Below are 23604 nucleotides of genomic sequence, written 5' to 3'. Positions count from 1 at the left end.
CTGTATTCTAGCCTGGGAGACAGAGCAAGACTCCATTTCAAAAAAAAAAAAAAGAGAGAGAAGAAAAAGAAAATTTTGAGGGGTAGAGTTTTTTTCAACTACAGCAGCATAGGACTTCTCAGTCTTTTTTTTTTTTTTAAGAGTCAGGGTCTTGCTGTTACCCACACAGGAGTGTAGTGGCACAATCATATCTGACTGAAGCCTTGAACTCCTGGGCTCAAGTGATCCTCCAGCCTCAGCCTCCTGAGTAGCTGGGGCTACTGGCATATGCTAACGTGCCTGGCTATGTTCTTTTTACTTTTGTAGAGATGGAGCCTCACACTATGTTGCCCCAGCTGGTCTTGAACTCCTGGTCTCAAGCAATCCTCCAACCTTGGCCTCCTGAGTTGCAGGAATTACAAGCGTGAGCCACAGCACCAGGCTCAGAGTCTTCAATATACTATTGTATACTGTAGTCTCCTAAAGAGTGATGTGGCTCCTTTCCCTAAATTTTTGGACCACAGGACACTTCTTTTTCTAGGCCTAGAATTTCATGAGATGAGCATTAGGGAGAGTTATTTTCTACATGACAACATTCACCTTCAGAACAGGAGGCCTGCAAGCACGGATCTAATGTGGCATGCCCCTGAGACACACCTTGGCACCACATCCAATGGATGCCCAAGTCTTCGTTCTGAACCATTCATATGGACCCAGTCCTCTTACCTCATCTCCCTCACCTCACATTTTTCCAGTTGCCAGTCTGCACTCACTCCTTCTTTCCATCCTTGCTTTGGGCTTAGCTTTAATGAACCATGCCATGTATTTCTGCTTCTGACTTGAGCTCCACATAACAAGGATTCTGATTTCTTCCCCTAAGTTCCCTGGGGTCACCCTGGGTAAAGCTTCCCCAGTTCCACTGTTCCATTTGGCTCACTGTACACAGAGGAGGGAGACCCAGACAAGGAATAAGCAGGTTCTCACGTCAGGAAGAGCTTGGGCAAAGCTTGGGCTTTCTCATGTTGAAAGTCTTACTTGGTCTGGTTTTCTGCTACCTCCTTGACAGGTCTGATTCTGTAAACACTTCCTGCCAGGCATAATTTTAAATAATCTTGGTACCTGGGAAACCAGCTATTTCTGTACACTGTATCATTTTAATCGCCCTTACATGAAACACAGATGCACTGCCACACCCTTGAGAAATCTTTCACACAATGAGATCAAGCCACTCATTGAAGGTCACTGGACGAAACTTCTACGCTCCAGTCACATGAATAAAAGTGTCTAATGACTTGGAAGGTTTGCATGAAATTCCCGTGGGAGAAATTATTGTGACTTTAAACCATACTCCTCAAAGCCCCTCCCATTTTTGGCTTCTTACCTTGTAACTTGGGTTCTCATTCCAAAATCCAGTGACCTCATTGATTGCAGCACTTCAATGCAGCCCATGTACTAGAATAAGAAGAAAAAAAAGAAGAAGTAGGACAAAAATTCCAAGAAGCTGTCTCTTAGCTTCACAATGACTTTCGGGGAAGCAACTAAAATCAGCTTCTGCTATCAAGTTACATTTGCACCCTCCGCCTACCATTGATATTTCTGGCTATTAATGGACACACACCTAAAGCTTCAATTCAATTACAAAACACCAGTTAAATCCGAACCATAATATAGATAACACAAGTAACAAAGACCAATATGGGTTCAGTGGTTAAGAGCATGGGCTCTGGGGCCAGATCATGTGACTTTGCATCCTGGCTCTGCTACTTCTTAGTTATGGAACCTCAGCAAGTTAACTTCTGAGCCTCACAGTTTTGTCATTGGTAAAGTGAGGATACAATAGGAATTGTTAGAAGAGTGAAATTATTTCCTACACGTAAATAAGCTTTTAGAACAACGCTTGGTACATAGAAAGGCCCAAATAGTAGAGGAAGCAAAAATAAAAGTGAGATAAAGAATACAGGAATGTCAAATCTTCTAAGTGGATAGAACAAGCATATAAATGCATAGAATGCCAAACTTAGTAATACAAGATCTTATCATCCTTTGCAGCTGATTTAAATATTAAGGGGGTTCCTGAAAGGACAAAAGTCATATGCCGCATCAGTGATGAGTATGGTTAGCTTGAACACCATGTATTGCAAAAGGAATTGTGACTTATAAAGCTGAAAGATGGTTTATATTTAGTGTGGCAGCAGTGAGGATCCATGGCAGGCTGCTGGCAACAGCAGGATGCGATTAGATCTGTGTTGGAGGAGGCTTAAGTCTGCGGCAGTATGAAGGTGGGTTAATGGTGAGGGAATAAGTTAGGATGATCCTGTGGCGAGGGAAGTAATGACAGCCCACACTGAAGAGGGATGGTGTCAATAGGAAAGAGGGGACAGATTCAAGTGACATCATGGAAACAGATACTACAGAACTCGGCAGTTGATTTGATACGGAGAATAAGAGAGAAGGATGAGTCAAGGATGACTCACTCAGACGTTTCCAGCCAGGGTAGCAGAGGGAACAGTGATGCCATCAACAGAAACAGGAAAGCCAGGAGAAGAGAAGATGATGAATTGGTTTGGGAGCCATTGACTTAAGGCACTGGTAGGGTATCCAGGAAATAACAGGCTGGCAACTGAAAATTGGATTCTGGAGTCCTGAGAGGATTCAGCCTAGGGACGTGGACTTAGTAGTCTTCTGTGTAGCTTTGCCAGGTGAGGCTGTGAGAGTCAATCCTCCCAGCAGAGCTTGGTTGATGAGGGAGAGTGCTTATTTGAGAATTGCCTTGCAAATGTTACTAGAGCTAAGAGTTCCGATTGAAAGTGATCTGTTGGCTCCTTGGAAATGATATGCTTCCTGTTTAGCTTTCCTTTGGAGGCTTTCCAGCCTCTCTATGCTTGTGAATGGCAAAAGCACTGTCAAAAGATGTCAGGAGCTGGTGGGGAGGGGGTACCTGCCCAGACACTTCTTGTATAATAGTATTTCTTTTTCTTTTTCTTTTTTTTTTTTTTTGTTTGAGATGGAGTATCACTCTGTCACCCAGGCTGGAGTACAGTGGCACGATCTTGGCTCACTGCAACCTCTGCCTCCCAAATTCAAGCAATTCTCCTGCCTCAGTCTTTTGAGTAGCTGGGATTACAGGCACATACCACTGCACCTGGCTAATTTTTGTATTTTTTAGTAGAGACAGGGTTTCACCATGTTGGCCAGGCTGGTCTTGAACTCCTGACCTCAAGCGATCTGCCCACCTCGGCCTCCCAAAGTGCTGGGATTATAGGCACGAGCCACCACGTCCTGCTGTATAATAGTATTTCTGAGCAGATTGTGCAGATAGAACTCCTCAATGCACCAAGTGCTGCCTGGAGCCTGATGCTGGGAAGAGCATGCTGGCCAGGACAATCACCCTGCCAGTCTCATCCAGACTCCTGTTAGTCACACTCAGTTACACACCTCTTGGAATCTCTACTACTGATACAAGAAACATTTTGGATATTTTACTCTGTCCCCATCACTCTTAACTTCCCAAGCCTTGGGTACCTTAAGAAAGTGGTGTCTAGAGATTTCTCTTCAACCATAAGGGTTATTAGGAGAAGAAAGCTAGATATAGGAAGTAGGTTAGAAAGCCCATCTCAGAACTGTCAAGAAAGGAGATTCCAAGCATCCAAGCTTCATGTCCCGGTAGTGTGAAAAGATTGTCCATATGTCTTCACTGACTGCTCTGGCTTTTGGTGCCTTCCAATGCCCTCTTCCGCCCCAGAGCCTAGATCTTGCTTCCCTATTTCCTGCACTCCTGGCCCTGGAAAGAGTGGACTCCCCACACAGGCTGGGGAGCAGGCCTGGATCCCCTCCAATACCTCCAGGAGGCCCTGTTGGTGAGGAGGTGGGTATCGCCTTTCCCTTTAGCTGTAAATCACCGACTGAAGACAAGGTGATACCAACTGGCCTATCAGTGCACACTTTTTGAAAAAGTGACCAAGCACCTACATTTTTCACACTCTGCCACAGTGTTTCTTCAAAAACAGATTGATCAGATCATGTTCCTCCACCAGGTGAAACTCCTGGCATCTATGATCAAAACAAGCTCGTTACTATAAACCCCTAAACCCTGGGGTTCCTGGCCCCGTCTCATCCCTTCAACTTCATCAGTGTCACTGTCCCCTTGCACACTTTGCTGCCACACTGGCCTCCTTTCTACTTCTCAAATACACCCCAGCTCTTCCCTGCACCTGACATTCCCTCCGCCTGGCTCTCCTACACTGTTCTGCAGGACAGATCCCTTCTCATCTTTCAGTTTTCAGTTCAAATGGCACACCTCAGAGGCCCCCTCTTGCCACCCTTCATCTCAGCCCCTATTCATCACTGATTGATTATTGGTTTACTTGTTAATTTGCTTGTCTAGGACCTCTTTTTATTCCCTTGGCTATAACCACCGTAAGAGTAAAGATCACAATCACCGCCATATTCCCTGCAACAGTGCCTAGGATCTGGTGGGCACTCAATAAACACATGCTGAAAGAATGAATGAAGCATCTTTTGTTCAATTCTATTGTGCCTTTACAATGAGCGGGGGCTGGGGAGAGCCGAGGGACTGAGGGAGGTAAAGGCTTGGCTGGTCTCTCCACTCAGGAGTATAGGAGCACCAAGGACTCAGCCTCAGGTGCGACAGGCCAGAACAATGTCTTTGCAAGGTTTCTAGATTTCTCAGCAATGTACTTCATATTTGTTATTTTTGTTGTTCTTCATTTTGGAGTGGCAACACACAATCTAGACCGAGGAGGTTTTGTAGTGAAGTGGGAAGCTGGCAAGAATGTGCCCTACTTCTCAGGCGGGCTATAAGCCGTGGGTGGGAACAGCCCTGGATGATAGAGTTGACAGTGGGAACTTTAAAAAGAAAGGAGAGTAGGTTGCACGTCTGAACAGGAGCGGGACAAAGGGACAAAAAGAAACAACTGGAACAAGGACACTCGAGGCTGATCAAGTTTGAGACCCACGTGAGGACAGTGTCAAAGTGAAGGCTATTCTCAGCCCAGTTATTAGGTAAGTTGCCATTCATTTTGGTTATCAATGAGGAGAGGAATTTTTAGTGTCTTGGGGGTGACAGGAACCCCTTCAAGGTTTCGTTCTTAATCACACTTCATGGCTATAATGACCTTATCTGCTTTGGACTAAGGCAAGCTCAAGCATTGCTTCAGGATCCCCTTCCCTTCGTGTGAATCTCTGTTTTGATTCATACACTTGTCTGTCAGCTATGGCACAGGTGACTTCAGCAAGCCTCAGTATGATACAATGGAAGTTTCTGGAAAAACATGAGTCATGGCCTGAGATGATTGACAATGAGGATAAGTCCCCTTCCACTGTGGGCATGTGTTGAGAAAACCACAACTAATTTTTGCCACAATTACCCCAAAGACAAGAATGGAGTGGGTCTTCCCATTGACTCACACAATCCATTTCACTTAAAAACCACCGCTATGAGAAAGCGGGGAGGGGGCGGTGCATAAAAATACTCTGTCCACTTCTTTCTTTGGGTGTTTGATGACTGCATAAGCAGATAGTGGCTGAAGATCAAGGCCCGAGAGAGGAGAATTTTAGTTTGTTAGCTATAAACTGGAGATGACAATACTTCTCATTCATGTATTAAATGCGGATCTGCATAAGACATGGTCCCTGTTCTTAAGAAACCTGGCCCCTTTCAGATAGGACAACCATGAAAAGAGATGACTTATCTTTCCTTTTTATGAGGTTAGTCATTGTTGCTAACTTTATTTAAGAGATGAGGAAATTGAAGCCTATTAAAGAGAAGTGCCTGGCTCAGTTTCATTTATTCACTGGTACTGAATTAGGGTTTATTCTAGAGTCTGCAGTCCATTGCTAGGACCCTGTATAACAGAAAAAGTGAAAAGAGGAGTTATCCTGCTGGCTGCCACTACCCTCCCTTTGGTCTACCCAGGAACACAGTGACACAGTGTTGAGACGGGGGGACCACAATGGTAACAGCAGATGTGAATCCAAATTGCTCTGGGAACTGCAGGAGGTGAGACAGAGGACACTCCCTAATTCCCTACCCTGTGGTGAGGAGAGGACACTGAAGACCTTTATTTGGAGCCATACAGGAACGGTGGGAACGCAGCGGTGCTCAGACAACCTGCCCATTCAGCCCCCGGCATGGGTTTACCTAACTCCCAGCTGGCTTCTTCCCTTTATGCCCCAAGGCAGTCATAATATTTTTGTACTGTCTGAGCTTCAACCACTTGCTCCCAGGGAGAGGTGAACAGCCTATTTATGGCCATGTGTATCTTGGGCTTTGCTCTCTGGAGAAGAAATTACTGGGGTTTTCAGAGAAAAGGAATGATAGTTACTTATGGGAAGTCTCATCCTAACTCTCTTACAGAATGATGACGGCAAGCACATTACCTAAAGAAAAAAAAAGATACATATTCTTACACTCTTAGAAAGCAGGTCTGCAGGATAATAAGAAACTAACAGTGGTTGCTTTTGGAAATGGGAGAGAGGCAGATTTTTACTTTTTACTTTATACTTTTGTACTATTTATACAAATAAGTATAAACATACTTATTTTTGAAATAAGTATGTAGTATTAGTTTAGATTTGAAAAATAAAATAAGCAAAGCTCACGACTTTGCCAAAAAGAACCACAGTTTTATTAAGTAGGGTGAAATCCCTTTTTATACGTGGTTTATTCCCTTTCTCAGAATATACCTGCCTCTTAGCTGGGAGTACGGGAGAATATTGTTCAAGAGAAGTTTAAGGCACAGGCCCTGCACTTGATAAGTTCATAATAAGAGTGCTAAGACAAGGAAGAAAATTACTTCAGCTACTTGGGAGGCTGAGGCAGGAGGATCACTTGAGCCCAGGAGTTTGAGGCTGCAGTCAGCTAAGATCATGCCATTGCACTCCAGCCTGGGGGACAGAGCGAGACCCTGTCTCTAAATAAAAATAAATAGTTAATGAATTAAAAACAAACACTGAAGAACAGTATATAATCAACTGTGATATAAGGAGGGTCTGATCTTCATGCAATAAATGTTCAACAACGGTAGAGGCCACCAAAATGGCAGGAAAACACAGCAGGATATTTCTGCCACCTTTAAATAATTTTTAGTCTTTCCCATTCTTTAAAAAAATGGGAGAGTAAGAAACGGGGACATTCCCTTCATAACCTGGAAATATTGTCTCTACTTCCTTCCTTTCACTCATGCCTCAACTCACAATAGTAAAGCTTCTGGCCTCAACACTCTAGTGAAATTGCCTGAGCAAACCAACTGCTTCCTCAAAGTTCCTTTAGTGAACGGTTTTTGTTTTCCTACTCACCTATCGGGGTCACCTACCGCTGTTGACCTCTACTCAACCCCTTCATTTTCCTCTGAACCTTTCTTCTTTAGCTTTCCTGAGAACATTTTCTCCAATTCCTCATCTTTCTTCTCTGACTATTCCTTCTCAGTCTCCTTTGCTAGTTTCTTATTTTTTAAAAAACAATGGTTCCTTCTCTCCCTATCCCAGTGGTTCTCAACCCTGATTGCATATTAGAATCACTTGGGAAGTATTAAAATTCTGATTCCTAGGTTCTACTCTAGTCTAATAAAATCAGTCTCTAGCACGTATACTTGTTTGCTTTCAATTACTACCTCATGCTCATGCCACACACATTTTTAGCCCAGGTTTTCTCCCAACTTCAGATGTGTATCAGCGTATGAATATTCTAATTGCATCTCAAATTCAGTGCATTCAAATTATTCCTCTACTTACATTTCTGATGTAAACCAATAGTATCACTATCCACCTAATTACATAAACCAGAAAAGTCAACTCTTTTTTTTTTTCAAATCCATCAACCAATCAAGAGGCAAGCCCAATCCTTTCAATCTCCCTATCATTGTCATAACTTTCCTGTCTTCTTCCCTGAACCCTGCACACTACCCCCAACATTTACTATCCAAGTTTAGGCACATTCTGTTTCTCAATTGCAATACTGGGGTCTCACATTTATATTCATGGGCAAAGCATATGAATTCAACTGCATCCACTTGGCAGGCAGAAAGTGAGAGATTAGTCCCTTTGTTCATCTCCTCAGTCTTTCAACCCTACTTGCCAGAGAGTAGGGTAACTATCTGCACCAGAGAAAGAGTATCTGAATTTATAGGGAGTTAAATAATGTCTTCTGTTTCTGTTTGCAATAATAAATGTCTTGTTTCTGTTTGCATTTTTGGAGACATACTCTGCCCCAGAGAAAGAGTATCTCTCCATAAATGCAAACAGAAACACAAGACATTGATTCTGACAATTGATCGTCCAGATGCGCGGGTGTTGGGGATTTCAAGGATGATCCAGTGTATTCTTTATTCTGAGTTTTATTCTACTGTTGACTTTAGAATATGGCCCTCCCTAAGATGGGGTTTCTGGTGTCCCACCTTTTGAATCTCTTTCCCAGTGCAGCCAGCACGTTACTAAAACACATATATGGCATGTTATCATTCCATCCTATCCCCCAATCATTCTCACTTAAAACACTCCCAAGACTCCCATCCTCAAAGCAGAGCTTCCCAAACTTCAGAGAACTTCAGAATCACCAGGGAAACTTACAAATCAGATTTTAAAAATAAAATTCCCAGGCCCTGAGAGATTCTTCTTCAGTAAGACTGTGAAACTGCATTTTAATAAGCACTCAGGTCCTTCTATTACAGGTTGTCCAGGAATCACACTTTGGAGAAAACACCAGTCTTCAGGAAAAGAGCCAGCTTTCTTAGAATGATGTACAGGGCCTCTCATGATTTGGTTCCTGCTGAACTCTTTATCCTTTTCCTCCCCGCTTTTGCCCTCTCATTTTACACTCTAGTCATTTGCCTGAACTCACCATGCTTCAAAATTCAGAACAACCCCTTCCTTTACTCCTTCCTCTTGAAAAGTCCTTCTTATCCATGTCCATCTGATTAACACCTACTAATCATTCACAAAGAAATGCAAAAGTCGCTTCTTTTATGATATCTCTCCTCTTCTTCCCCATCTCTACCTGCAGCCTTGACCCTCTTTGGGCCCTCTTCTATAATCTGTATGAACTTCTGGCAGACCTTTAATAAAACTTACATTGCTAATATGGAACTACTTCTTCATCAGTGTGTCTGTATCTCTTTTATAGCAGAAACAGTGTCTGTTTCTTCTTTATATCCTCTGTGTAAAGCCTGGATCAACAATATTCTTGAGACGAGAAAGTAAGATATAGCTTGAGGTAACTTTTAAGAAAGAATGGGATATGTATATAAAAACAATCACATTAAGGATTTAGATAATATTAACTGCTCTTTCATATTGAATCTCTTCTAACTTAGATTTCCCAAAAGAACAATCATAAAGGCCAAAAACTCAATGCTTAATAATAAAGATATTAATGAGTAAAGTAAACTAGATATAAGAAAGTAGCTAGATTAGAACAAAGTTGGAACCATATGGCCTACAAAAAGAACAAGGCCCAAACCAATCATTCCAGTCCCTCGTTACCGTTTGGGAAACCAGACCCTATGATTTTTCAAAGAAGGTCAGAAATCAGACTTTATTTGTAAGTTTCCTAATTTTTAATTCCAGCAAGTCACAATGAACAATCCAAAATGAAATTAAGAAAATAATTTCATTTGCAATATGTGATCAAAAAGAATAAAATACTTATGAATAAATTTGATAGGATAAACTTACACTTTGAAAACTGAAAAACATTGCTGAAGGAAATTTAAGAAAAGTGAAATAAATGGAAAAAACATTCCATGTTTATGGATCAGAAGACTTAATAACATTAAGATAGTAAGACTTTTAAAAGCTGATCTAAAACTTCAACACAATCCCTATCAAAATCTCAGATGGCTTCTTTGTAGAAACTAACAAACTGATCCTAAAATTCATGTGTAACTTCAAATTCATGTGTAATTTCCTAAAATTTCATGTGTAATTTCCAAACAATCTGCACAATCTTGAAAAAGAACAAAGTTAGAGAACCCACGTCTCAATTTCAAAACTTACTGCTCAGCTACACAATCAGGATAATATGGTACTAGCATAACGATAGACACACAGATTAGTAAAATAGAACTGAGTCCAAAAGTCCCTGCATTCACTGTCAATTGAATTTTGATAAAGGTGACAAAACAATTCAATGGAAAAATGACATTGTTTTCACCAAAAGGCACCAGAGCAATTGTATATAAAAGTTGGACCTCTATCTCATACGATAAGCAAAACATAAACTCAGAATGGTCACAAGACCTAAACATAAGAGCTAAAACTGTAAAACTCTTTAAAGAAAACAGGCATAATCACAGGACCTCAGAATAGGCAATGGTTTCTTAGATATGACACCAAAAGCACCAACAACCAAAGGAAAGAAATATATAGGTTGGACTTCAGAAAAATTAAATTATTTTGTGCTTCCAATGACACTAAGAAGAAAGTGAAAAAACCTCTCAGAGAATGGGAGAAAATATTTGCAAATGATATATCTGCTAAGAAACTTGCATCTAAAATATATCTTAAAAAACTCTTACAGCCCAATGATAAAAAGACAAATAACTCAATTTTAAAATGGGCAAAAGATCTGAACAGACATTTCTCCAAGAAATATATACAAATAGACAATAAGCACATGAAAAGATGTTCAATATAATTTACCATTGGGAAATGCAAATCAAAGCCACAATGAGGTACAACTTCACACCCTCTGGAATGGCTGTAATTTAAAATACAATCCAGCAAACTGAAAATAAATGTTGGTGAAGATGTGGAGAAATTGGAACCATCATACATTGCTGGTGGGAATGTAAAATGGTAATGCCACTAGGGGAAACAGCTTGGCAATTCCTCAAACAGTTAAACATAGAATTACCCGTATGACCCAGCAATTCCACTCCTAGAAATATACCCAACAAAATGGAAAGCGTATGTCCACACAAAAACTTGCACTTAAATGTTTACAGCAGCATTATTCATAATAGCCATAAAGTAAAAATAACCCAAATGTCCATCAGCTGATGAATGGACAAATAAAAGGTGGTATATCATGCAATGGAATAGTATTTGGCAATAAAAAGCAATGAAGTATTGATACATGCTACAGCATGAATGAACTTTGAAAATATTAATTCTAAGTGAAAAAGTATAATCATAAAAGACTGATTTCATTTTATTTATGTGAAATGTCCAGAATAGACAAATTTGTAGAGCTAGAAGGTAGGGCTATGTGGTTTTTAGGGAATAGAGTGTGACCTCTAACAGGTACAGGGTTTCTTTGGGGGTTGATAAAAATGTTCTATAATTGGTGATAGTTGCATAACTCTGTGAATATACTAAAAAAAACCATTGAATTGTATACTTTAAATGGGTGAATTATATGGTATGTGAATTACATCTCAATAAAGCAATTACCAAGAAGTAATAACAACAGAAAGAATCCAAACAAGCAATATCTGCAGGCAGTGTGTGATCCTTGATATAAACTATTCAGGAAATATGTATGAATGGATGAATAATGGATAAATGAATGAGGCATCAGCAGTTACTACAGTTGTTTGAAATATTCTCCAGCCTTGAGGTAGAGTGTATTGCTCTTCCTTTGGGCTCCCAGAGCATCTCGGTCACACCACTAGGTTGCAGTCACCCAGTGGTGCTGCAATTTATCTGTTCCAATGTCTATGCCTCCTGCTGGACTATGGGCTTCTCAAGGGCAGGGAGTGAGTCTTAGTCATCATTATGCCCAGTACCTCTTACAGTGCAATTAAATGATTTATTTGAATGAACTAGCCAAGAAATGATGTTCAGGAAGTCTCAAAATAACCTGCATCCTAACTGGACCATCTGTAATGTGTTCCTTCTTAAAGGGGTATATTGTCAATTAAAATAATCCTGAAGTTAAGCTGGCCAAAGCCCTCTTTGTGCCGGGTTTGTGCTGGAATGTGGGTCATGTAAGAAGGGAATGGAAAGTCCTTCCCCTTTTAGTGTAACAACAATCAAATGAAAACCTGGGCAGGGTTTTGAAGCAGTGGGGTTAGGGGATCTCCTGCCCTTGAATAGGGAAGCAAGTTTAGAGAGAGCTCAGTGAGATGGACAGAGAGATGGGCTGCTTGGAACACATCTTTAAGGAATAGGTGCAAGTGGTCTTGGCAAAGACTGACTTTTCTTAGGAAAAATCTTACAACACCTTTGAATGCTGTAATAATACCATTACATATATATATATATATAAAATCTATAGCATCAAGGAGCATACAGCTGCTAACACTTTCCCCTTCTCTACTATTCTCTTATATTTGCTCTTCTACAGAGCACTTACTGCTGAAATTATTATGTATTTTTTGGCTTGCTATCTGTCTCCCCCACTAGAAGATCAGTAACAAAGAACAGGGAGTATTGTATCCCCAACACCTAGAACATAGTAGACCCTCCAAATATATTTTGATTGATTGAATTGAATGTGTATTTTTAAAATATAAACATCTATTTTTGCTGAAAGCTCCTCCTTCTGCTCCAGGTTTAAAGCCTGAAAATGTGGATTTGTTCAGTCATTCCTATTGCAGACTCAGCAACCAGGAAATTTCAACCCTGTAAGTCATTAGTCATTACAATGATGGAACCTTCTAACAGTAAGTTGGGAGTTCTGTTTGCTCTTACAAAAGGAAGATCTCCCTTCTCCAGGTTCCTGCCCAAGTCAAAAGGCAGGGTTGTGAAGTGAGCAAGGCCTTTCACTTGGCCCAATCCCTCTCCTTCGATGTCTTTCCCTGCTAAGTGGACTCCACCCCAGCAGATGGAGAGAGTCTCCATTGTCTCCATCCCCAAGATTCTATTCCCAGTCCCCCTAAAGTAAGCTGAACCAAGATTGTGCCTGCTTCCCCTTTGCCTTCTGCCATGATTGTAAGTTTCCTGAGACCTCCCCAGCCATGGCTCCTGTACAGCCTGCAGAATTGTAAGTCAATTAAACCCCATTTACAAATGACCCAGTCTTGGGTAGTTCTTTATTACAATGTGAGAACAGACTAATACACTGGAAAATGAGCTGGCTATAATTGTCCAAATAAATCTTTCAATTTCTCTGAAAATAGTACTGGTCATCTGTGGGCAAGGAAAGTATGACAACCATCTGCATCCCATGAGGCAGCTATGCGCTGTCTCATTCCAAAAGTCCTACTCCCATTGAAAATTCCTTACACAGGGGAATTTCTTTAAACTAAGAGAGGTTTCATCTCTGCCTACAGACTTGAGCACAGACAAAGTCACCCAGCTGGAGGTCATCCCTGTGGCAAAAACTATACTGATAGCATTTGAGAGCTATGATTTCTCCTTGGAATAACTTTGCACCAATGTGTTGGGAGCCACAAATGGCTCTTTCTGCTGCTGGGCATGGCCAGAAAAGTTGTGCTGTGTGATTGATTGTGTGCCTTTGCACAAATAGAGATGTGTATTCTGTTTAGTCTCAAGAGTATTATATCATTTGATCCTCATAATGAAACTGTGATGAGACTTGAATAGGTAGGTGATCTCCTTTTATATTTATTTTTATTTTTGTAAGATGGGGTCTCATTATGTTGCCCAGGTGATCTCAAACTCCTCACTTCAAGTGATCCTCTCACCTTGGCCTCCCCAAAACCTGGGATTACAGGTCTGAGCCACCACACCTGGCCCTGATGCCTTTTTACAGGTGTAAAAACTGATTCTCAGAGGTTCAATGCTGTGCTCAAGAGTCACAGGGCTGATTAATGGAGAAGAACCCAGATCTTTTGATGTTTAAAGCTGTTGTTCCATGTCATCTCTCTCACCTAAAGAAGTTTACCATCTAGAGGATACGCATACCCTGCATATATTATATATGGAAGCTAGTACTCCATCACACACACACATTGATTGATAGATAGATAGATAGATAGATAGATAGATAGATATAGATAGATATAAATGATATACATATAGATCTATCTATCCATATCATGAAGAGAAGAGGAGTGGTAAGGCCAGACACCCCCTGTATGTAGCAAATGTTTTACATTATCTAATAACTTATAGTGACTTGACAAAATATCGTTGCATCCAGTACCTAAGACAGTAAGTATTGTGCTCAGTTTTATACTATGTCAGCCATTCTGTGTTCTCTGAAAACAGGAACTGCTTTGTACAAAGGTGAATTCTCCTTGACCAAAATGTTCCCAATATATTCTTTGCAGAAATTCCTTGAGGGCTTGTATTTTATATTCAATTTTAATGTTGCTATTGAGATCTAAAAGTTGCAACCAATAGCTTTAACCCAAGTCTTTTGCGGGGAGGAACAAGTGTTGGCACTGTAGCCAAGCCTCCTAAGAAACTTTTAAGCTCTTTATCACCATGTAGGCCTAATCCTAGGAAACCAGGAATGCTACTCTGTGTTGTTGGAGAAAGTCTTTAACCTGGTGCGACTGGTTCTCCATAATGTAAATGAGAGTTGGAATACTGGCTTGCAAAAGTTGACCCTATTCAGATTAAGATGCTTTTGTAATAGCAATTGACTACTCTCTCCTGATAGATCCAGCGAAATCCCAGGTTGTGTCAAAGTATTAATCCATTCAGAAGAGAAGAAGCCTTAACAATGCAACTTACAGGAAGAACAACTGAATAATTGATCCCAGCAGCCGTTTAACTGGAGACCTATGGTTTCAAAAGGCAAGCTTTCTCCTATTCCCTGGAAGGCCCTTATTCCTCTGAACACTTTATCCTCTATTATTTTCATTTCTCTATTTCTCTCACTCCTTTCTTTTATATTGTGGGAGTCATTAGTGCCGTGGCACAAATATTTCCAATTCTTCACCTTCCCAGTACACATTAGCATTGCACTTCTCCTGCCCCTTTGAAGTTGGGTACAGCACCTGATTCGGCCAATGATATCACTGTGGGAGTGATTTGTCACATCTCCTTTCTCTTGCAATTGGGGAGGCACAGATAGAGAGCCACCTTCAGCCTAGGTTGCTGAGTGAGAATGACATAGAGCGGATGCCCCCAGCCAATGTGCTACGGACCATGGCATAAGCAAGAAGTAAACCTTTTTGTCTAAGCCACTGAGATGTTGGAATTATTTGTTAACATAGAATGACCTGCCCTATCCTGACTGATACAATAACCATGAAAGGGGAGAAGGAATATGGCTTAGAGTCTAGGAGCAGGGGCTTAGACAGTCAGAAATGCCTGGGTTTGAATCTCAGCTTTGTACATACTAGCTGTGAAACCTTGGACAAATAACTTTAATTCTCAAAGCCTCAGTTTCCTCATCCATAAAACAAGAATAATAGTTTATGTGTTTCATAGGGTTATTGTGAGGATCCAATCAGGTAATGCATGTGTGGTGCTAAGCACAGGGACTGGCACATAAAAAGGTCTCAGCATATGTTCATTATTATAGTGGGATGACTATACTGCTGTTCCTGATTGTCTTCAGTTCTACCTGCCTTAGTTTGGGGAGCTGATAAACGAGCCTCAATTACTGTGAAGGGACCTTAATCAACAGCGCTTTATAGGAGTGTGATGAGCACTGGGATGCAAGGGGCTATGGGAGTGTGTCAGAGAGGCTCCACATATGCTGGGGCGAGTTGTGAAGGACAGGCAATGAGAGGTGGGGGGTGGGGCAGGGAAGAATTTCCAGACAATGGGCACAGCACGTGCAAGAGGTAAGGCCGAAAATAAGGGGTGCTCCAAAAATACCAAATACTTCAATATGACTAATGTCCAGGGATATGGCTGAGATATCAGCAGGGGCAACATTACATTAATCATCCAATTAACCATCTGCCCACATAATTCAATGAGCTCTTGGAGGGCAGAAGCTGGTTCTCATTTTCCCTTTTGCTCTTGGAGTCCAGCACAATATGTGACACGTAGTAGGCTCTCAATACACTATGCTGAATATCTGAGGATGTGTAACCAAGTTTCAGGCCACCCTCGCTTAGATGTAATGCCAATTTCTTCTTATTCTTTCATGAGTTTCCCAACTACGCTTCCACCCAGCCCACTTCTCAGACCCAAATAAATAAAAGCTAAAAATACAGCCCAGGTCATGAATCATAAATGAGATGGAAGAGCAGTGACTCACAGAAGTTAATCTGCTTCCCAGGAGAGTCTTGCTGGATGTCCTTTGCTCTGAAAGGTTAGGCAAAAAGCCAGAATCATAGCCGTGCAGACAAAGCTAATCTAATGACTAGGCCTGCCATTGGAAGCCCATCTGGTATTCCAAGGCTCCTAGGCAGAGATGCCAAGAGGCAGCAGCCCTGTGCACCCCATCATGGGGCAGCAGAGGGATGGGCCCAGACACAGATGCTAACAAGGGTGCTCTAGGTGTCTGCTAAGAAAATGGCATGGGGCCCTGTCGATTTTCTCAGAGGCCCAACATGTCCACCATCAAGTTGGTTATGGTTACTGCTGTAGCCAAGGCAATGCCCTTGCAGGATGGTTTAGTGAATGACCTAGCAATTATACTTGGTATTCTTGTCTAGTTAAGTTGAGAATATGATATAACCTAATAGTGACACTGTGTTTATGGTCTCTCCTGCCAACACATAATCCACTTACTATTGAACATTTTTGGGGTATTGTGACCTTCATTCTCAATTATAAGCTCCTCCAAAAAATTAAATAATTATATCCTACCCCCTAAAATCACACAAATCTGACTCAGCTTTGAGTACCCAGGACCTCGAGTTTCTATTTAATTAAATATTTATTGGAGGAACTCTGTGTATTCACAAATAAGAGCATCTGCAAATACTGCCATAAGGTAGACAAACAGCAGCTCCATCAAACTCTTTCTTCTATTCCATTTTCCTCTTGACTCAGCAGTGTCAAAGGCCAAAATTTTTGTCATCAGTTGCTATGTCTGGTCAAAGTTGATGTCCCTAGTGGCGGCATCAGTATGATGATGTCCCTAGTAGCAGCATCAATCTTCCCAGTGCTCTAGGACTTTGCATGTCCAATGTGTGGTCATGTCTGGAGACCATGTGGGCAAAGGACCTCATTGACGTCACTCTCTCTCTATGTCACAGCCTGAGGTCCTACATGAATGGTCAATGTTTGTTATACTGAAACCATGACTCACATTAGTCATTCTCCCACATGGTGATAAACTGCTGAATTATGCTGTACTAGTTTTCAGCTTTTATGACTTCTTTGAAAAAGCGGCAGTCAACAATACGGCTTTGCAGAAATGTTAATCAGCTCAAATGGTAATCATTTCTCATTATACTTCTTTTTACATGAAACACAAGAGTTATCTGTACCTCGAGCAGTGAATTCTGACTCCTGATAATATGACTAAAAGCACACCAGGGCTTGAAGGGACCTTAGAGATGATCTATTCCAACTCCTCTACTTTTTGTGGATAAAAAATTAAATGGTTTATCTGATGTCACTCAGCATTTAAAGGGAAGGCAGAGAACAGTCTACTAAAGTCACAAAACAAAAGTCAGAGATGTACAAAGAGAATCAGAAGAGTATGAGATAGCAGCAGTCAAAGGTACACAGAGCTCCATGGAGGAAGAAGTTGTTGACTGAATTCAGGGCAGTGGAGAAGGTCAATAGGCTAAGGAACTGGAAAATGTTCATAGGAGTTTGGCAACTGTTGGCTTTTGTGGAAGAAAGTCAGTGGAGTAATCGAAGTAGAAGCCAGGTAGCAAGAGATTTAAAATTTGATATGGAGATGAGGCAGTGAACCGGTGAGCACAGTGCTTTTGTTTTTGTTTTGAGAAATTGGTATTTTAACAATAGGGGAAAGATAAGCTTAGGGGAGGGTGTTATTTTAAGGGTGGAACAGATTTGAGCATATTTGTTGATAGAAAGGTTAACAGTAACAGGGGAGAAGAGAAATGATGGTGAGATCACAGTCCCTGGGGAGGCAAGAGTGAAGACTACCCACGAAATGTGAAAGACCTGATTCTAATAAATTATTTTAATTATGATTCAGATTCTCTCAAGTGTTCAAATTAAGTAACTTTGAAAGTTGAAGAGACAGTTGCCCTTTTCACATGTCTGGATACCTTTTGGGGAATCTTCTTTTGGTGTTAATTTAAGGGGTACAAGTGCAGTTTGTTTCATGGATATACTGGGTAGTGGTGAAGTCTGGGCATTTAGTGTAACTATCACTCAGATAGTTCACATTGTATTCATTGAGTAATTTTTCATCCTTCACTTCCTTCATACCCTTCCACCTGTCTGAGTCTCCAATGACTATCAATTTCAACTCTATGCCCATGTGTACATATTATTTCATTCTCATTTATAAATGAGAACATGCAATATTTGACTCATATTCTTGTAAATAATCAGGATTGAGCCTGATTTTATGTAAATGGCAATGCTATGAGGATGGACAGAAGCAGGATCCTGTGACTTCAGTAACTGTGGGATTGCTTCAGGATTACATCACAGGGTCATCACGATCAGAGCTAGAATGAGGTGACCTGTTAGTCAGCATTTTTTAAAAAACAAAAACCCTAGATTCATAAAAACTTTGTGATGGACAACACTATTTGTCCCAACCCCTTTATTTTCAAAGCATTTAAGTGACTTGAACAAGATCACGCAGCAGCACAAAGCTCTAAGCAAGCATCGAAATTTGCTAAGCTATTCAATCACAAACATCAGGTTCCCATTAAAATCAAACATAGATTTTTGAATCAAACTCAAATAATGCCCTTATAACTTAAATAACCAGCACCTTCAGGATACAATGTAAATAGGATCCTAGATTCAAGTTACTTATTTTATAGCTTGCATTCTTTTAAAAAAAAATTCAGCGTTTTTAGCTAAGGAGAAAGAAAGGGCACAGGGAGATCTCTATTTTCCTTTAAAGTCTGCTAGCATGAGTGAATTATTATTAATTATTGGTTATTATTATCCAGTTATTTTTTACATTGCTTGAAGTTGTCATGATAATCAATTATTATCATTGGTTATTACATTAAGTAATGACTTTCTAGAAGGATACATAGATTGAGGTAAGTAATCAAAAATTTAGGAATGCTGAAGAGTCTAGGAGACGGGAGAGGTCAGTTGGTTAGAGCTAATGAGAAGTCTAGTTCAGGCTTGAGATTTTCATAGAAGTTAGGCAGCTTATTTTCTTGCCCATACTGACTACACACCAAACCTTAAACCATTGCCCTGAATTCCCCTGACCAATGGCATTCATGAGTATACCAATGGAAACCAAGTGTAGGTGATACCACGCTGGCTCTAAGCCAGCCATTCCCATAATACCTAAAGACGGACTGCTGATAGCATCACTTCCTTTAACATTGTTCTGAAACCCCATATCCTCCAGAAAGTCTCACCAAAGAACTGAGATAGACAATTCAACCATTACCAAAAACAATCCTCTCAAGAATGTTTATGTATGTGGGTAAAAACACCCAACATCTACTCCCTTAGCAAATTTTTCGTCTGCAATCTAATGTTACTAACAATAGTCCTCATGCTGCACATTAGATCTCTAGACCTATTCATCCTACATAACTGCAAGTTTGGGACCCTTGACCTATACCTCACTATTTTCTCCCACTCCCTGGCCTTGTAACCCCTGTTCTACTCTCTGCCTCTATATATTCTAACTTTACAAGATTTCACATGTAAGTGAAATCGTACAGTAGTTTTCTTTCTACATCTGGCTTATTTCACTTAGAATAATGTTCTCTAGGTTCATCCATGTTGTCACCAATGACAAGATTACCTTCTTTTTTAAGGCCGAATAATATTTCATTGTATATATACCACAATTTCTTTATCCATCCATCCATCAGTGGACACTTTGGTTGTTTCCGTATCTTGACTACTGTGAATAATGCTACAATGAACATGGGGGTGCAGATAGCACTACAAAATGCTGATTTCATTTCCTTTGGGTATATACCTAGCAATAGGATTGCTGGGTCATATGACAGTTCTACTTGAATTTTTTGAAGAACCTCCATATTGTTTTCATAATGATTGTGCCAATTTACATTCCCACCAAGAGTGCACAAAAGTTCCCTCTTCTCCACACCTTCATTTATTGTCTCTTGTCTGTTTGATAATAGCCCTCTTAATAGGTGTGAGATGATATCCCATATAGTTTTGATTTGCATTTCCCTGATGATCAGTAATGTTGAGCACCTTTTTATATAGCTGTTGGCCATTTTTATGTCTTCTTTAGAAAAAGGCCTATTTATTTTTCAACAATCTAAGCCTACAAACTTTCAAATGGTAAAGGGATAGACTCTTGCAAAGCTCTGCCCAGCTCTGTGTGCAACACCATGTGGTGTCCACCTCTGTTGCATCCATCTTAAAGCATGAGAGCCTAGGCAGCCAGGGCAGAGACTCTGGGTGTCCCACCTACATCTTTTGTTCCTTTTCCTTTGACTCTTTCTTCCTTACTAACAGATCCCCAAAGTACCTAGCTTAAAAACTGCCATTTCTCAGCTTCCCTGGAAGCCAGGAGCCCAAGGAGATGTGAGAGGATGTTATTGGGTAGGATTTCAAGGAAAACTATTTAAAAGCAGCCAGGAGGTACACCATTCGTATTTGACATTCCTTCTTCCTGCTGCTTGAAAAATGGGTATGATGCTGGGTGCTCCAGCAGCCTTGTTGCAATCTTGAATGAGCCCAAAGATGGAAGCCATGTGTTAAGGATGGCCAAACAGAAAGCTGGAAGAATCCTGGGTTATTGATGACCGAAGCTCTGGCCAACCTACCTAAATGAACAAAAAGGGAAACGTCTATCTTGTTTAAACTCCAGTTATTTGAGTTTTGTAGTAATCTAATCTGAAGTGATAAGGGGGATCTTTTAAACTGTGCTTTCAGATGGCAGCTGAGGAGCCAGGGTTCCTCTGCATACCCCTTCCTACCAAAAAGGAGCTCTGTGAAAAGATTTCTTACTAGAATCAGTTCAGCAGCTCTTAAACAGAATTTCCTGTATGTCAGCAAAAGTAATGTTTTAATCCCCATTATCTGAAAGTAGAGTCTTTATACAATAACATCTTACTGAAAGTATTACACCTAACAACTTCAAATGTCCTAAGCATTGCTAAGAATATAAAAATAAGCACCCAAAAACATCTAAAAATACTACTAAGTCAACACTAACGTTTATGCTTATGTTCTTCTCTTAGGAGAGCAACGCAGTCATTCATTCAGAGCCCATTTACCCTTGGTTTCGATAACAGTGGTAACAGATTGTCCTCTCCACAGCTCAAGAGACCAAATTGAAATGTTGGGTCCTCCCAGAGACAGACTCACTCTGGAAAGCAAAAAGTGATAGCTGACTGAACAAAAGAAATCTGAAAAAGTATAAAAATATAGACAGATAAATTCAAAAAGCTCAACCATTTGGGAACCCAGACTTCAGGGGCAACCAACCATTGCATTCCATGACTGTTGGAATGAAGGCTCCATTTCCATCAGAAAAAAAAAAGGAGATTGAATTCCAATTAGTATCCACTTCTGGGTGTACACCCAAGAAAGTTAAAAACACACGTCTGCACGCGGGGTGCGGTGGCTCATGCCTGTAATCCCAGCACTTTGGAAGGCTGAGGCGGGCGGATCACGAGATGAGGAGATCAAGACCATCCTGGCTAACACGGTGAAGCCCTGTCTCCACTAAAAATACAAAAAATTAGCCGGGCGTGGCGGCATGCGCCTGTAGTTCCAGCTACTGGGGAGGCTGAGGCAGGAGAATCACTTGAAAATGGGAGGCAGAGGTTGCAGTGAGTCAAGATGGTGCCACTGCACTCTAGCCAGGGAGACAGAGTGAAACTCCCTCTCAAATAAAAAAATTAAAAAAAATAAAAAAAAATTAAAAAAAATTTTAAAAAAAAGCATGTCTGTACAAAAGCTTACCCCTGAATGTTCATTATAGCACTATTCATAACAGCCCAAAAGTAGAAGCAACTCGAAGGTCCAGTAACTGGTGAATGGATAACAAAATGTGGTATCGCCATACAATGGACTATTATTCTGGAATAAAAAGAAGGGAAGAACTGACACATGCTACAACTTGATGAATCTCGAAAACACTGTGCTCAATGACAGGAACCAGACACAAAAGACCACATATTATATGATTCCGTTTATAAGAAATAGCCAGAAAAGACAAATCCATAGAGACAGGAAGTAGATTAGTCTCTGCCAGGAGTTGGAGGGGAAGAAGAGGGAGTGACAGCTAATGGTTCCAGGGTTTCTTTTTGGAGTGTTAAAAATGTTTTAAAACTAGACAGTGGTGATGGTTGCACAATTTTGTGACTATATGAAAAACAATTGAATTGTACACTTAAAGAGTGAATTTTACAGTATGTGAATTATAGCTTAATAAAACTGTTATAAAAATAAACCATAGATCTAGAAAAAAACCTGACATTTACCTCCCAAATTTTTTTCAAACAGAATCATCTGTCTATGAAGAGAAAGAAGCATATAATCTTCATTATAAAGAGGTTTCCATGTAATATACTACATTTTTAGAAGACTGACATCTAAAGGGAGAAACTTCAATTATCTGAAAAAGTCAATGATTGCCTGGTGATGTCAACTAAATGAGCTTTACTGTGTCAAGATTCTTACTGGTGAGTGTTGACAATGTCTGTGGGCATCTTATTCAGAAGAAATAGCTCCCTTCTCCCTCTTATCACTTAAACAGTTGGGTGATGACTCACAGAGTTTCTGCTCTTTCACTTGCTTAGCGTTGCTCAGTGTGTGTAGGAAGCATTAACTCACTAGCAGGTGAGCCACCTCAAACCTTTTTGGAAGTCAGCAGGGTATAAATCATAAATAAATATATTCCCCATGACTGTGCACATTACGCTTCCTGGAGGCCTCCAGAATCAATACTCACTGCTTGCCAGGGCCCAGGGGCCTCCCACAGCAATGCCCACGTCCTTCCTCATCCTTCCTCTTCCTTCTCCCTCCTCTTTCTCCTCCCCCTTTCCTCTTCCCCTCCTCTTCCTCCTTCTTTTCTTAAGTGATAGCCTAGTTGTAAAATCGGATTCTTACATTTTCTGAAGAGAAATTTGGAGATTTATCACACATCCCAGGCCAGAATCTCTTTCACTTCTTTCATGTTGAGATTTTCACTGGATGACTGTTCCCCACTCCCTGCTTATCATCTTTCCTGCTCTCTGGGCAATGCATTTGGAACATTCTCTCCCTAGAACATTCCTATCACTGGACTAGGCACAGTGATATGGTGTTTGCCTTTATTTCACAGAACTTTGCAACTTATTGCTGCTTGTCACAAAAGATAAAAAAAAAATTCAAGATTTAGTGTTGAATAAGAGTTTCTTTGTTTTTAAGTGAACAGTAGATATCTATTTCAGATGGATTAACTTTTTTTTAAACTCACCTCTGCATTTGAAAGGGTTGAGAAGAGACACTTGACATAACTTAGACAGGTCCTGAGAGTCCAGCATTATGTAGATAGGCTGGTGAGCGCCTATGAGCTATATAGAATGCTTATGCTGGGGCGGGGGGGTTAGTGGATAAGGCTTCAGTTAGAGCTACTCTGAAAATTTTTAGTCTTTTATTTCCAACTGTCAGTATTTCCAAGGTACATATTTTTTCAAATCAAAAACTATTTCTAAGTGTGTCTTCATTTGGCCAAAATGAGTATCTTTA

At 40.6% G+C, this 23604-nt stretch overlaps 1 protein-coding gene across 1 annotated transcript in view; it reads right to left on the bottom strand.

Moving 5' to 3' along the window:
* LOC105490670 (SHC adaptor protein 4) overlaps positions 1-23604 on the bottom strand; it is a 142654-nt gene that overhangs the window by 101943 nt on the left and 17107 nt on the right. Inside the window, exon 2 of the mRNA XM_011756531.2 lies at positions 1361-1431. Within this exon, the coding sequence (XP_011754833.2) occupies positions 1361-1431 (71 nt within the window). The remainder of the gene's footprint in view (positions 1-1360; positions 1432-23604) is intronic.

This window comes from Macaca nemestrina, chromosome 7, assembly GCF_043159975.1.
Source record: "Macaca nemestrina isolate mMacNem1 chromosome 7, mMacNem.hap1, whole genome shotgun sequence".
Taxonomy (NCBI): Eukaryota; Metazoa; Chordata; class Mammalia; order Primates; family Cercopithecidae; genus Macaca; species Macaca nemestrina.
The sequence above is the reverse complement of the archived record's forward strand: the minus strand, read 5'-3'. Positions and strand labels throughout refer to the sequence as shown.